Here is a 13,535-nt window from a genome sequence, read left to right on the forward strand (position 1 = left end):
TTTTCAGGGGCTCTGGGTTCCCTATAGCAGCCACACCTCGTGTAGAGAGAGGCCTCCCCTGTGGTGACCCCAGAACCCTGGCATTAGGGATGCATGCAATGTTACCTCGGACCATCACACAGCAAACCACGCTAGGCGGCTGCATAACTTCTCATCTCCCATGGTGCACAGAATGAACCCAGCACAAAACACCTTTATTTCCTACACAAAAGTTGCCATCCCTCTAAAACTAGCTTTTTTAAAAAAAAAAAAATTTCATCTCCACATTCTTTTTTATTTTTTTTTTTTTAGAGACAGAATCTTGCTCTGTCACCCAGGCTGGAGTGCAGTGGAGCAATCACAGCTCACTGCAGCCTCAACTTCCTGGGCTCAGGGGATCCTCCCACCTCTGCCTCCTGAGTAGCTGGGACCACAGGCACGCGCCACCTCGCCTGGCTAACTTTTAAATTTTTCATAGAGACGAGGTCTCACCATTTGCTCAGGCTGGTCTCGAACTCCCGGGCTCAAGCAATCCTTCTGCCCTGGCTTCCCAAAGTGCTGGGATTACAGATATGAGCCACTGTACTGGGCCTCACTTTCATATTTTAAGGACCCTTTAACCACAAAATTAGTTTTACTGAAAAAAGCGATTTGTCTACTGTTAAGCTAGTAGACAACTATTTTGAGAAATAACACTTGATCCTAGATTTATTTCCTGTCTTGATTTGCTTTCTTATAAATCAAAGGCACTAAAAGAGATAAATAATAACAGTGGTAACAGCTAGCATTTTCTGAGCATTTACTTTGTGCCAAGCACTATTCAAGGTCGTTTAATCCTGCCAGCAAGCTCTTAGAAAAGACATTATACTTCCTATGAATCCTCTCATTTAGTCCTCTCCAGAAACCCTTGGAGACAGGGTCTACAAAAGCCCCATTCTACAGCTAGAGAAACTGAGGCTCAAGTTCACACAACCCTGAAAGAGGAGACGCAGGCATTGGAAGCCAGAAGCCCACCTCTGTACCCAATGTCTCTAGTGAAATCCCAGCAGAAACCAGGCACATGTCTTCCCACTGTGCATGCCAGTCTCTGTGGATGCTGGGGCCCTAGCCTGCATCCCTGGCACAGCAAGATGCTCTGACCCTCTTGTCAACGATGTCAACAACCATGAAACACCTGTCCCTGTATCTTCCATGCACATGTCCATGCATCTTCTTTTAGAGCAGAGTAATGACCATGTGCAGAAAAATGGAGCTCAGGACTCCACATTTCCACCAAGCAAGTCAGGGTTTCACTCCTTTTTTATAAAGTGAACGCTCATTAGCCCCAAATCTTAATAAAGACTCTTTGAGCACCTGTCCATGCAGGCTGCCTCAACAGTCCTGAGGAATATTATTCACAATAGACTTAAACAACAGCACCCTGGGAACACCATTCTGAAGTGGAGAGGAAGGACAGGGACTTTGGGAAGTGCTGAAAGCAGCTACTTTGTGTGAATGTTTGGTTTTGAATAGGTAAAACATTCCCATGGTTCAAAATTCAAAAAGGCTGCAGACGGTATCAAGTGCGGTTTCTCTCCTGGCCCATCCCATCCACCTCACTGCCCTGCGCACCCTCTGAGAGAAACCACTTCTATCGGTTTCTTGGGTATCCTTTTAATGTCTCCTTAGGGAGACATAAGTGAATATCAACATGTATTCTACATTTTCCTCCTTTTTTTTTTCTTCTTTTTGAGACAGGGTCTTACTTTTGCTAAGGTGCAGTGGTACTATCATAGCTCACTGCAGTCTCAAACTTCTTGGGCTCAAGGAATCTGCCTGCCTCAGCCTCCTGAGTAGCTGGGACTACAGGCTCGTACCACCACACCTAGCTATTTTTTAAAAATCTTTTGTAGGGATGGGGTTTTGCTATGTTGCCCAGGATGGTCTTGAACTCCTGGACTCAAGTTATCCTCCTGCCTCAGCCTCCCAAAGTGCTGGGATTATGGGATTACAGGTGTGAGCCACCATGCCCGGCTCTTTCCTTCCCTTCTTTGCTTTGTTGTTTTGTTGTTGTTGTTGTTGTGGTTTGTTTTTCTGAGACAGAGTCTCACTTTATCGCCCAGAATGGAGTGCAGTGGCTTGATCTCAGTTCACTGCAACCTCTGCCTCCTGGGTTCAAGCAATTCCCCCACCTAAGCCTCCCGAGTAGCTGGGATTACAGGTGCATACCACCTCACGCAGCTAATTTTTGTATTTTTAGTAAAGACGGGTTTCACCATGTTGGCCAGGCTGGTCTCGAATTCCTAAGCTCAAAGTGATCTGCCCGCCTTGGTCTCCCAAAGTGCTGGGATTACAAGTGTGAGCCACCATGCCCAGCTTTTTCATTTCATAGAGCCACTAGTACTCCACTATACAGACACACCATAATTTATTTAGCCAGCTCCTATTGATGGTCACTTGAGTTGCTTCTTATAGTTTGCTATTACAGGTGGGACAGATTCCCAGAGGTGAAACTGTTGGGTTAAATGTATATACATTTAGGCCAGGTGCAGTGACTCATGCCTATAATCCCAGCACTTTGGGAGGCCAAGGTGGGAGAATGCCTTGACTCCAGGAGTTTGAGACCAGCCTGGGCCACACAGGGAGATCCCATTGCTGAAAAAAAAAAAAAAATTCGCTAGGCATGGTGGCACACACCTGTGGTCCCAGTTACTTGGGAGACTGAGACAAGAGGATCCTTTGAGTCAAGGAGATCAAGGCTGCAGTGAGCCATGATCTCCCCATTGCACTGTGGCCTGGGCAATGAAGTGAGACCCTGTCTCAAAAAAAAAAAAAAAAAAAAAAAAGGTATATGCATTTGCATTCCCCCATAAGCAATGTATAAAGAGAAATAAAGTAGGTACTTTGACTGCAGAGAGCTAGTTGAGCCTCAGCTCTGCAATTCACTATAACGGTGACCCTGGGCAAGCTACTTTCCTTCTCCAAGCCTCAGGTTCCTCATCTATAAAATGGGGATAACAACCAGACCCATCTCACAGGGCTGTTACGCAGATTATGGGACTTAATATCTTTTTTTTTCTCCTGCCTCAGCTTCCCGAGTAGCTGGGACTACAGGCGCCCATCACCATGCCCGGCTAATTTTTGTATTTTTAGTAGAGACGAGGTTTCACCATATTGGCCAGGCTGGTCTTGAACTTCTGACCTTGTGATCCGCCCACCTTGGCCTCCCAAAGTGCTGGGATTACAGGTGTGAGCCACTGCATCTGGCCGGGACTTAATATCTATAAAGCACCTAAACAATCTGCCCAAGGTCATCATCTCTTGAAGGTTTACCACTGCTGTTCCCAACTCCCAGCCCGGCTATTTTCTGGGACGCAAAAAGGACAGCAGCATCTGCACTACAGCCCGGCGAGTCCAGGACGGGGCTGGGGAGCTGCTGGCAGGAGCTGGCAGAGTGGCTGCTCAGAGTTCTTGCAAGGTGAGTGAGCTGTCTGGGTCTGGCCAGGCTTGCAGGATAGAGCTAATCAGTGTCTCAGAGCTAATCTTGCTCAGGAAAGCTGACTCATACAAAAGAAACTTAGGAGAGGCTGGCTAGGGAACCAGAAGGCCAAGAGGTTAATTCACAGGAGGAATGAGACTGCCAGGGGAGCCAGACACAGCCACCAGCCTGTCTCCCCACCAGTGAGGGCCTCACACTCCCTGAAGGTAAGCCGTGTGCATGGACACGTCAAGGACCAGCAGTGTATGATTTGACATCTAACCTGAGAACCTAAAGCCCTAATCCATCCTGGGTCTCTCCTCACCATCTCCACCACCTCCCAGGGCCACGCCACCCCTGCCTCTCACCACAAGTGCTGCCACAGGCTCCAGGCTCTACCCCCGCCCTACAGTCTAGTCTCAACACAGAGCCTGTTAAATCCCACGTGGGATCACCTCCCTCCTCTGCTCAACACCCTCTGGTGGCCCCTCCTGCCCTCACAGTCAGAGTCAAAGCCCAAGTCCTTCCAGTGGCCCCCAAGGCCACCACGATCTCTGACCATGTCAGCTTCTGCCCCTCTCCCGGGCTCATCTCATCGCCTGTCTCTTAGCCTCCTTGGTTCTCAGGCTAGCCTGGCATGCTCCCAATGCTCCCACCCCAGGATCTCCGCACAAGCTGTTCCTTGGCCTCTTCTGCCCCTGGCCTCTACCCCATAGACCCAGCGGGCTCATCTCTCCCCTCTCACCGCCTTCAAGCACCCGCTCAGGTAACCTCTCAATGAGGCCTCCTCTGAGCACCTTACTTAAAATTGCACCCCTACCCCCTCACCTAATTCCCTCCATTCCTCTTCACCCCCTCACCCCACTCTGTTTGGTTTTCTCCATAGCATGGATCATGGTCTAACATAAAATTGGGTTGACTTATTGTTTTGTAAATTCTCTTTTTTGCAAACATAAGCACCACAAAGGTGAGGATTTTTTTTCTTTTCTTTCTTTTTATGTTTTTTTTATTTTGAGATGAAATCTCAGCTCTGTGGCACAGGCTAGAGTGCAGTGGCATGATCTCAGCTCACTGCAACTTCCACCTCCCGTGTTCAAGCGATTCTCCTGCCTCATCCTCCCGAGTAGCTGCAATTACAGGTGCCTGCCACCACGCCTGGCTAATTTTTATATTTTTAGTAGAGATGCGGTTTCACCAGGTTAGCCAGTCTGGTCTCGAACTCCTGACCTGAAGTGATCCAACCGCCTCAGCCTCCCAAAGTGTTAGGATTACAGGTGTGAGCCACTGTGCCTAGCCAAGGCAAGGATTTTTATCCCTTCCATTTGTGGACACCTCCCTAGTGGCCTGCAGAGAGCCTGATACCACCTCTCCGGGCCATCTGAACCCATCAGGCCTCATCTGTCAGCTGGAACATCTCTTCTTTTTGCCCAGGTAGCATCACTCCCCTTTCTTCTGCTAACTGTATCACTCTTTTAGATTTGAGGTGACCCAGGCCTGGATAATCAGTGCATTTCATCCCCCAGATAACACAACTGGCTCAGGGACTGACATATGATCCAAGCCAGGCCAATGAGATGGGATTCTGAAACTTCTGTGGGAATGCTTGGAGAAAGCAGCTCTTTCCATGCCCTGGGACCACTAGCAGTAAAGCCAGCAGAAGCTGAGGACAGCTTGTGAAGTCGAGAATGCACCCAACCCAAGGGCAAGGTCTTTTTTTTCTCTTTTCTTTTTTTTTTGGAGACGGAATCTCGCCCTGTCACCCAGGCTGGAGTGCAGTGGCCCACTGCAATCTCCACCTCCTGGGTTCAATTCTCCTGCCTCAGCCTCCCAAGTAGCTGGGACTACAGGTGCGCACCACAACATCCAGCTAATTTTTGTATTTTTAGTAGAGACGGGGTTTCGCCATGTTGGCCAGGCTGGTCTTGAACTTCTGACTGCAGATGATCCACCCACCTCGGCCTCCCAAAGTGTTGGGTTTACAAGTGTGAGCCACCATGCCCGACCCAAGGGCAAGGTCTTAATGACATTGTTTGGGTTCCTGGATCTAGCTGCACCTGAAGCCAAACTACCCCTGGACTTTTCAGCATAAGCCAATAAATACCCACTTTTTCAAGGTTAGTTAGCTTTCTTGTCACTTGTTTTAGCTAGCACACTCAGGCCTCCGGTCTCTTGGACAGGACTGGGATGCACAGAAATGAATGAGTCTCTCAGATTGACAGTTTGCTTTCTGACACATTATATCTTTCAATGGGTTACAGATAAGATTTGCTGGGTTGGGAGCCCATTGGTCCCTGTAAGACACTGAATGTCTCTATTCTAATCTTCCACGTGTTCAACTCTCAGAAGGCGCCCTTATTTCCTAGTTCTGGTGGGGTGCCTCGCTGTGGGGCACATCACATACAGCTTAGAGGGCTGCATGGTTTGAGCAAACTGCTAATGGCACAATGTTCTGGCCTAACCAACCACTGCCAAGCAGCACAGGGGCCTCCTGCTCCTCCAGGTTATTCTCTTCAGTCTAAACCTTTTCTACCTGGCTCCAAAAGGCCTCTCTACCTGTGAGGTGGTGTGTGGGACTAGGGGCAGCCACAGTGATGCAGGAAGGTATCCAGGTGGGAGAGGACTGTGGCTAGGATTAAAATTTTAACAGTGAGGCTGGGCACAGTGGCTCCTGCCTGTCATCCTAACACTTAGGGAGGCCGAGGCGGGCAGATCACTTGAGGTCAGGAGTTTGAGACCAGCCTAGCCAACATGATGAAATCCCATCTCTACTAAAAATACAAAAACTAGCTAGGCATGGTGGTGCATGCCTGTAATCCCAGCTACTGGTGAGGCTGAGGCAGGAGAATCACTTGAACCCCGGAGGCAGAGGTTGCAGTGAGCCGACATCATGCCACTGTACTCTAGCCTGAGGGACAGAGACTTTATCTCCAAAAAGAAAAAAGAAAAATTTTAACAGTGAAGAAAGAAAAAAATAGACATGCTGGGGAGAGCTTTAGGAGGCTGAACTGAAGAATGTGGTGACTGGACATGGGCATGTGGGGGAAGATGCTCAGATTCCCATCTCAGGCAACTGGGTACATGGTAGTGCCACTCCTGGAGACAGAAACTCAGTGGAAAAAGGGAAAAGGCTGGGAACAGATGCCAAGTTCAGTTTCAGGTACCTGTGAGACGGCAAGGGACCCATGCTGCTTAGTGCTCCCAGCCTGCCCTGCTTCACTCATTCACTTTACTAAGCTATCACAAGATTAGGAAAAACAGGCCAGGCACGGTGGCTCATGCCTGTAATTCCAGCACTTTGGGAGGCCAAGGCAGGAGGATCACTTGAGGCTAGGAGTTTGAGACCAGCCTGGGCAACACTGCGAGACTCTGTCTCTACCAAAAAAAAAAAAAAACTTAGCTGGGCATGGTGGCATGAGCCTGTAGCCCCAGCTACTCAGGAGGCTGAGGTAGGAAGATGGTTTGAGCCCAGGAGTTCGAGGCTGCAGTGAGCTATGACTGCGCCACTGCCCTCCAGTCTGGATGACAGAGCAAGACCCTGACTCAAAAAAAAAAAAGAAGAAAAAATAAAATTTTATAAATTTTAGAATGTTTCAAAAATAGCACCCTTATTAATGGGCGTGGGGGGATGGTTTGATCTCTCTCATGACTTACTTAATAACTTAAACCACAGCAGAACCTAATTTACAGTAACTCTACCACCCAATTCTTGACAAAACGAACACATTTCCTAGATCTAAGGTGCATATGACAGGTACTTACCAAATGTATCAAGTATGTCGGTGATAAGGACAAATTTGCTTGGGTAGAACTGAATAACACTGGTGTCTGAAAGAAGCTTTGAACACTAAAAAAAGAGAAAAAAAGAGAAAATTCACTCTGGCATGTCTGGTATGGGTAGGACACTCCAGATCTGAAAAATTAATGGTTTCTAGAAACAAGTTGAGATACTTACTATGTGCCAAGGCCTGTGCGAGGCACTGAGCATACAATGACAAGCTAAAGCACTGTGCTTTTGACAGACAGAGCCGGACTCTGCTCACAACAGAATCTCTTTTTTTTTTCCCTTCTTTTTTTTTTTTTTTGTAGAGATGGGGTCTCGCTATGTTGCCCAGGTTGGCCTTAAACTCCCAACCTCAAGTGATCCTCCCACTTCAGCCTCCCAAAGTGCTGGGATTACAGGTGTGAGCCACCGCACCCGGCCCATAACACAGTCTCTTAAGGAAATACACTATCACCTTCTTCAGGAAAGCCTTATCCAAAAGGATCCTGCTTGTATACTGAACCAGGAAGCACTCAGAATCACTGACAGAAGTGAATGACATCTCTCTCATCACAGTCCTCATCTATGGCCCCCATCTTTGTTCAACTGCTTTGCCGACTGGCTTCTTCTGTTGATTTCAGGGTGATCAGCATCCTTAAACATTCTTTTCTAAGAAATGACCCTATAAGTAAATCCCCAAGGCTTCATAAACTCACACTGATTATTTATACTCAGTCCCAAATTCCCCCCTAAAAGGAACATAGCTTCAATGAATACATGTTACTCTGGAAATATGACCTTCAATGCTGAAAACATTTCAGCTTTGTGGGGAATTGCTGAATTCTACATTCTCATTCATGCCAAAGGGTCACAGCCATGTTCAGGACTCTTTATTTAATTTTTTTAAATTTTATTATTATTTTATTAGAGATAAGGTTTTGCTCTGTCGCTCAGGCTGGAGTACATTGGTGCAATCATAGCTCACTGCAGCAATGAACTCCTGGGCTCAAGCACTCCTCCCGCCTCAGCCTCCCGAGTAGCTGGGACTACAGGTATGTACCACCATGGCTGGCTAATTTTGTTTCTTTAATTTTATGTAGAGGCAGGTTCTCACTATGTTGCTCAGGCTGGTCTTGAACTCCTGACCTCAAGCAGTCCTCCCACCTCAGCCTCCCAAAGTGCTGCAAATACAGGCATGAGCCACTGCACCCGGCCAACATGTTCAGAACTCTTTTTTTTGAGTACTCATCTGCTATTCAGTGTTCAGGACTCTTAATGGAAGACCGCAGTCACGCAATGTGGCCCCAAACACCTTAGATTATCTTTTATCATCAGAAACAGAGAAGCTCTTTCTACTTTGAAGAACTAAATTTAACGCCATGCTCTGAAGTCTTTACAAATTCAAAAGTCAGCATAAGGAAATAAATAACTGCTACACTTCATCACCCCAGTGGTTGACCCTCAAGAAAAATGTCATTTAAAAATGTAAAAAAAGATGTTCAGACATTTAGAAAGGATTATTTAATATGCAATTCCAATATGCAGAGAATGGTGAGAACGTTCACCATGTCAAGAGATAGGTTGACATGTGTTTTCAGTTTGATGTTGTTACCCAACATCTAAATTGTTAGAGTCACCAAGTTTCTCCATAGCATTACAGGCCTAAAAGTAAACAACGTGTCTGATTTGCGAAACATCCTCTTACAGCCCAGATGTTATGGAGGGGGGGGGGGCGGGAATGTAAGCTGTAAAAACAATAGTGCTGACACCAACCGTGGCAATTGGATGTATGTGGAATTCCATTTCCTGACACCTCACTCTGCGATTTTCATATGCCCTTTGTGAGAGTTCCAACTTAAACAACTGCCCCATGAGATTTCAAGGCTGGAAAAAGCTAACAACTCCAAATCTTAGAGACTGTTTACAATACACAGTTCTCGGTTCCTAGGGATGTGACATCTCTGAGTTCTGCCCAGAGCTGGGCTTGCACAGTCTCTCAGAGATGAGTTACTACCCACTGGTGAGGTGAGAGAGACAATTTAAACAGAGGATTTCAAATTAAACACAGCTGGGGCTTCCCAAACATCTGTGCATTGATTTTCTCCCAAGCCGGTTTCATAGAACATATATTTTATAAAGGACAACAGGAACAAGATTATGTTTTTAATCCAAAGTTAAAGCTATAATGATCTTATAAATTGAAGTTACTTTTTAAATTACTGTTTTGAAGATGCCACAGTTTTTAAAGCTTTGGTGCCGCTTCCTAAACTTGTCTGATAAGAATCAGGTAACCCAGGTATGTGTTAACAATACAAATCCCAGCTGGGCATGGTGGCTCACGCCTGTAATCCCAGCACTTTGGGAGGCTGAGGCAGGAAGATCGCCTGGGCCCAGGAGTTTGAGACCAGCATGGGCAATGTAGTGAGACCCCAGTTTCTACAAAAAAATACAAAAATTATCCAGGCATGGTGGTGTGTGCCTGTAGCCCTAACTACTCAGGAGGCTGAGGTGGGAGACACTCGGGCCAGGGAAGCAGAGGCTGCAGTGAGCTGAGACCGCCCCACTGCACTCCAGTCTGGAAGACAGAGCAAGAATCTGTCTCAAAAACAAGGTTAAAAAAATTTGAATAGCCAGAACAAATGCATACATTCAAAGATGACCTGAGTAGGAAGGAAAGAAGTAGACCATTACTATCCACAATACATCTTAAAAATTCCAAAACTCAGTACGAAAAACACAGATAACAAAATGGAAAAATGGGCAAAAGAAATCAGCAAAGGGCATTTTACAAAAAAGGAAACCCCAATGGCCTATAAACATGTGAAAAGATGCTCATTTTTATTAGTAATCGAGGAACTGCACATTAAAACCACAAGAAAATATGACTGGAAAAATTAAAATAGAAAATCTGCTCATACCAAATGGTGGTAGAATGTTGAATAGCACAGACTCTCACACGCCCACATGCTACTACAAGCGTATGTTGGCACAGCTACTACGGAAAATAACTTAGCATTATCTGGAAAAGCTGAAGAGGCACAGAGCAGTTCTACTCTTAGGTATAGGCTCTTATCTAGAGAAAAGCTTTACATGGGCACCAGCAAACGTGACCAAGCTTGCTCACAGCGACATCGTCCATGTAGTGAAAAAAGAAAAGAGCCAGATGCTCATCAACAGATGGCAAAATTTATGCATCAGAAGATGATTTCATACTCAATGCAGTCCCTGTCAGAATCCCAGAAGGTTTTTTTTATTTTGTAAAAATTGACAAGCTGATCCTAAAATTCACACAGAAATGCAAAGGGCCCATAACAGTGAAAATAATTTAAAAAAAGAAGAAGAAGAAAAAAAAGTTAAAAGACTTATACGACCCAGGCCAGGCGCGGTGGCTCATGCCTTAATCCTAGCACTTTTGGGGGGCAAGGTGGGTGGATCACCTGAGGTCAGGAGTTTGAAATTAGACCAGCCTGGCCAACATGGTGAAACCCCGTCTCTACTAAAAATACAAAAATCAGCCGGGCATGGTGGCAGATGCCTGTAATCCAAGCTACTCGGGAGGCTGAGGTGGGAGAATTGCTTGAATCTGGGAGGTGAAGGTTTCAGTGAGCCGAGCCAAGATGATGCCACTGCACTCCAGCCTGGACAAGAGCAAGACTCTGTCTCAAAAAATAAATAAATAAAGACTTATATTACCCAGTTTCAAACATGCTATAATGCCATAGTAATCAAAACAATATGGAACTGGCCAGGCACAGTGGCTCATGCCTTTAATCCCAGCACTTTGGGAGGCCGAGGTGGGTGGATCACTCGAGGTCAGGAGTTTGAGACCACCCTGGCCAACATGGTGAAACCCCACCTCTATTAAAAATACAAAAATTAGCTAGGTGTGGTGGCACACACCTATAATCCCAGCTACTGGGGAGGCTAAGGCATGAAAATCGCTTGAACCTGGGAGGCAGAGGTTGCAGTGAGCAGAGATCACGCCACTGCACTCCAGCCTCGGTGACAGAGCAAGACTCTGTCTCAAAAAAAAAAAAAAAAAAAGACAATGTGGAACTGGCGTAAGGATTGACTTATGGATCAACAGAATGACAGTGAGAGTCCAGAAATAAACCCTTACATTTATGGTCGATTGATTTTTGTTTTTTTGTTTTTTAAGTAGTCTGAATTTGCCACCAGTGGTCAATTTTTTTTTTTTTTGAGACGAAATTTCACTCTTGTTGCCCAGGCTGGAGTGCAATGGCACAATCTTGGCTCACCGCAACCTCTGCCTCCCAGGTTCAGGTGATTCTCCTGCCTCAACCTCCCAAGTAGCTGAGATTTCAGGCATGCACCACCACACTCAGCTAATTCTGTATTTTCAGTAGAGACAGGGTTTCTCCATGTTGGTCAGGCTGGTCTTGAACTCCCGACCTCAGGTGATCCGCCCACCTCGGCCTCCCAAAGTGCTAGGATTACAAGCATGAGCCACCACGCCCGGCCTTGGTCAATTGATTTTTAACAAAAGTGCCAAGGTCTCAGTAGAGACAAAGATAATTAATATGGTTTGGCTCTGTGTTCCCACCCAAATCTCATGTTGAATTGTAATCCCCAGTGTTGGAGGAAAGGCCTGGTGGGAGGTAACTGAACCATAGGGCAGACTTTCCGCTTGCTGTTCCTGTGAGACAGTTCTGGTTGTTTGAAAACCTGTGTCACCTCCCTGTTTGCGCTCTCCCTCTCTCTCTCTCTCTCTCCTGCTCTGCTATGGAAAGATGTACCTGCTTCCCCTTTGCCTTCCGCCACGATTTTAAGTTCCCTGAGGCCTCCACAGCCATGCTTCCTACACAGCCTGCAGAACTGTGAGTCAATTAAACCTCTTTTCTTCATAAATTACCCAGTCTCAGGTAGTTCTTTATAACAATGCAAGAATGGACTACTACAATAGTCTTTTCAACAAATGTTGCTGAGACAACTGTAGCTCCACATGCAAAAAAAAATTATTTAGATCCTTACCTTATACCATATATAAAAAGTAATTCAAAATGAACCACTGACCTAAATGTAAGTGCTACAGTTATAAAACTTCTAGAAGAAAACAAAAAAATCTTCATGACCTTGAGCTAGGCAAAGAGTTCTTAGATACAACTATAAAAGCATAAGCTAAAAAGAGAAAATTGAGAATGCAGCTGAAAGTAAAAACTTCTGACTGGGCACAGTGACTCATGCCTGTAATCCCAGCACTTTGGGAGGCCAAGGCAGGTAGATCACTTGAGGTCAGGAGTTTGAGACCAGCCTGGCTAACATGGCAAAACCCCATCCCTACTAAAAATACAAAAATTAGCTGGGCGTGGTAGCGGGTGCCTGTAATCCCAGCTACTCAGGAGGCTGAGGCACGAGAATCGCTTGAACTCAGGAAGCGGAGGTTGCAGTGAGCTGAGATCACGCCACTGCACTCCAGCCTGGGCAACGAGAGCAAAACTCTGTCTCAAAAAAATAAATAAATACATACATACGTACATACTTCCGCACTTCAAAGACACAATTATGAAAACAAAAAGACAAGTCACAGACTAGGACATCCCATATTTGACAAAGAAATAGTGTCAAAAATATATAAAGAATTGTTACAACTGGCCAGGTGCATTGGCTCATGCCTGTAATCCTAGCACTTTGGGAGGCCAAGATGAAAGGATCAGTTGAGCACGGGAGTTTGAGACCAGCCTGCACAACAAAGTAAAACCCTCCATTTCTACAAAAAATTTAAAAATTAGCCGGGTGTGGCAGCACATATCTATAGTCCTAGCTACTGGGGAGGCTGAGATGGGAGGATCACTTGAACCCGGGAGGTGAAGGCTATAGTGAGCTGTGATGGCACCACTGCACTCCATCTGGAGTCACACAGCAAGACCCTGTCTCCCAAAGAAAAAAAAATTGTTATAACTCAACCAAATAACACAATTTTTAAATGGGCAGGCCTTGAATAGACATTTCACCATAGATATACAAATAGCCAATAAGCACGTACAAAGATGCTCAACATCACTGTTAGGGATATACAAATTAAAACCACAATGAAGTACCACTTCAAACCCACTAGGATGGTAGGAGGGTTATAACAAAAGTGATAGGCCAGGTGTGATGGCTCAGACCTGTAATCCCAGCACTTTGGGAGGCTGAGATGGGAAGATCACTTGAAGCCAGGAGTTCAAGACCAGACTGAGCAACACAGCATGGCCCTGTCTCTATAAAAAATTTTTTTAAAAATAAACTGAGCATGGTTGTGGCCAATTGTAGTCCCAGCTACTCAGGAGGCTGAGGTGGAAGGATCTCTTGAGGCCAGAGTTTGAGGCTGCAGTGAGC

At 45.9% G+C, this 13,535-nt stretch overlaps 1 protein-coding gene across 6 annotated transcripts in view; it reads right to left on the minus strand.

Annotated features, from left to right (window-relative positions):
• The window catches only part of VPS35L (VPS35 endosomal protein sorting factor like), a 147,867-nt gene that overhangs the window by 103,002 nt on the left and 31,330 nt on the right, over positions 1–13,535 (minus strand). For all 6 annotated transcript variants that reach the window (XM_055299028.2, XM_055299031.2, XM_063612150.1 and 3 more), the window contains exon 8: positions 7,196–7,280. In XM_055299028.2, the coding sequence (XP_055155003.1) occupies positions 7,196–7,280 (85 nt within the window). The remainder of the gene's footprint in view (positions 1–7,195; positions 7,281–13,535) is intronic.

Source organism: Symphalangus syndactylus, chromosome 11, assembly GCF_028878055.3.
Source record: "Symphalangus syndactylus isolate Jambi chromosome 11, NHGRI_mSymSyn1-v2.1_pri, whole genome shotgun sequence".
NCBI classification, from domain to species: Eukaryota; Metazoa; Chordata; class Mammalia; order Primates; family Hylobatidae; genus Symphalangus; species Symphalangus syndactylus.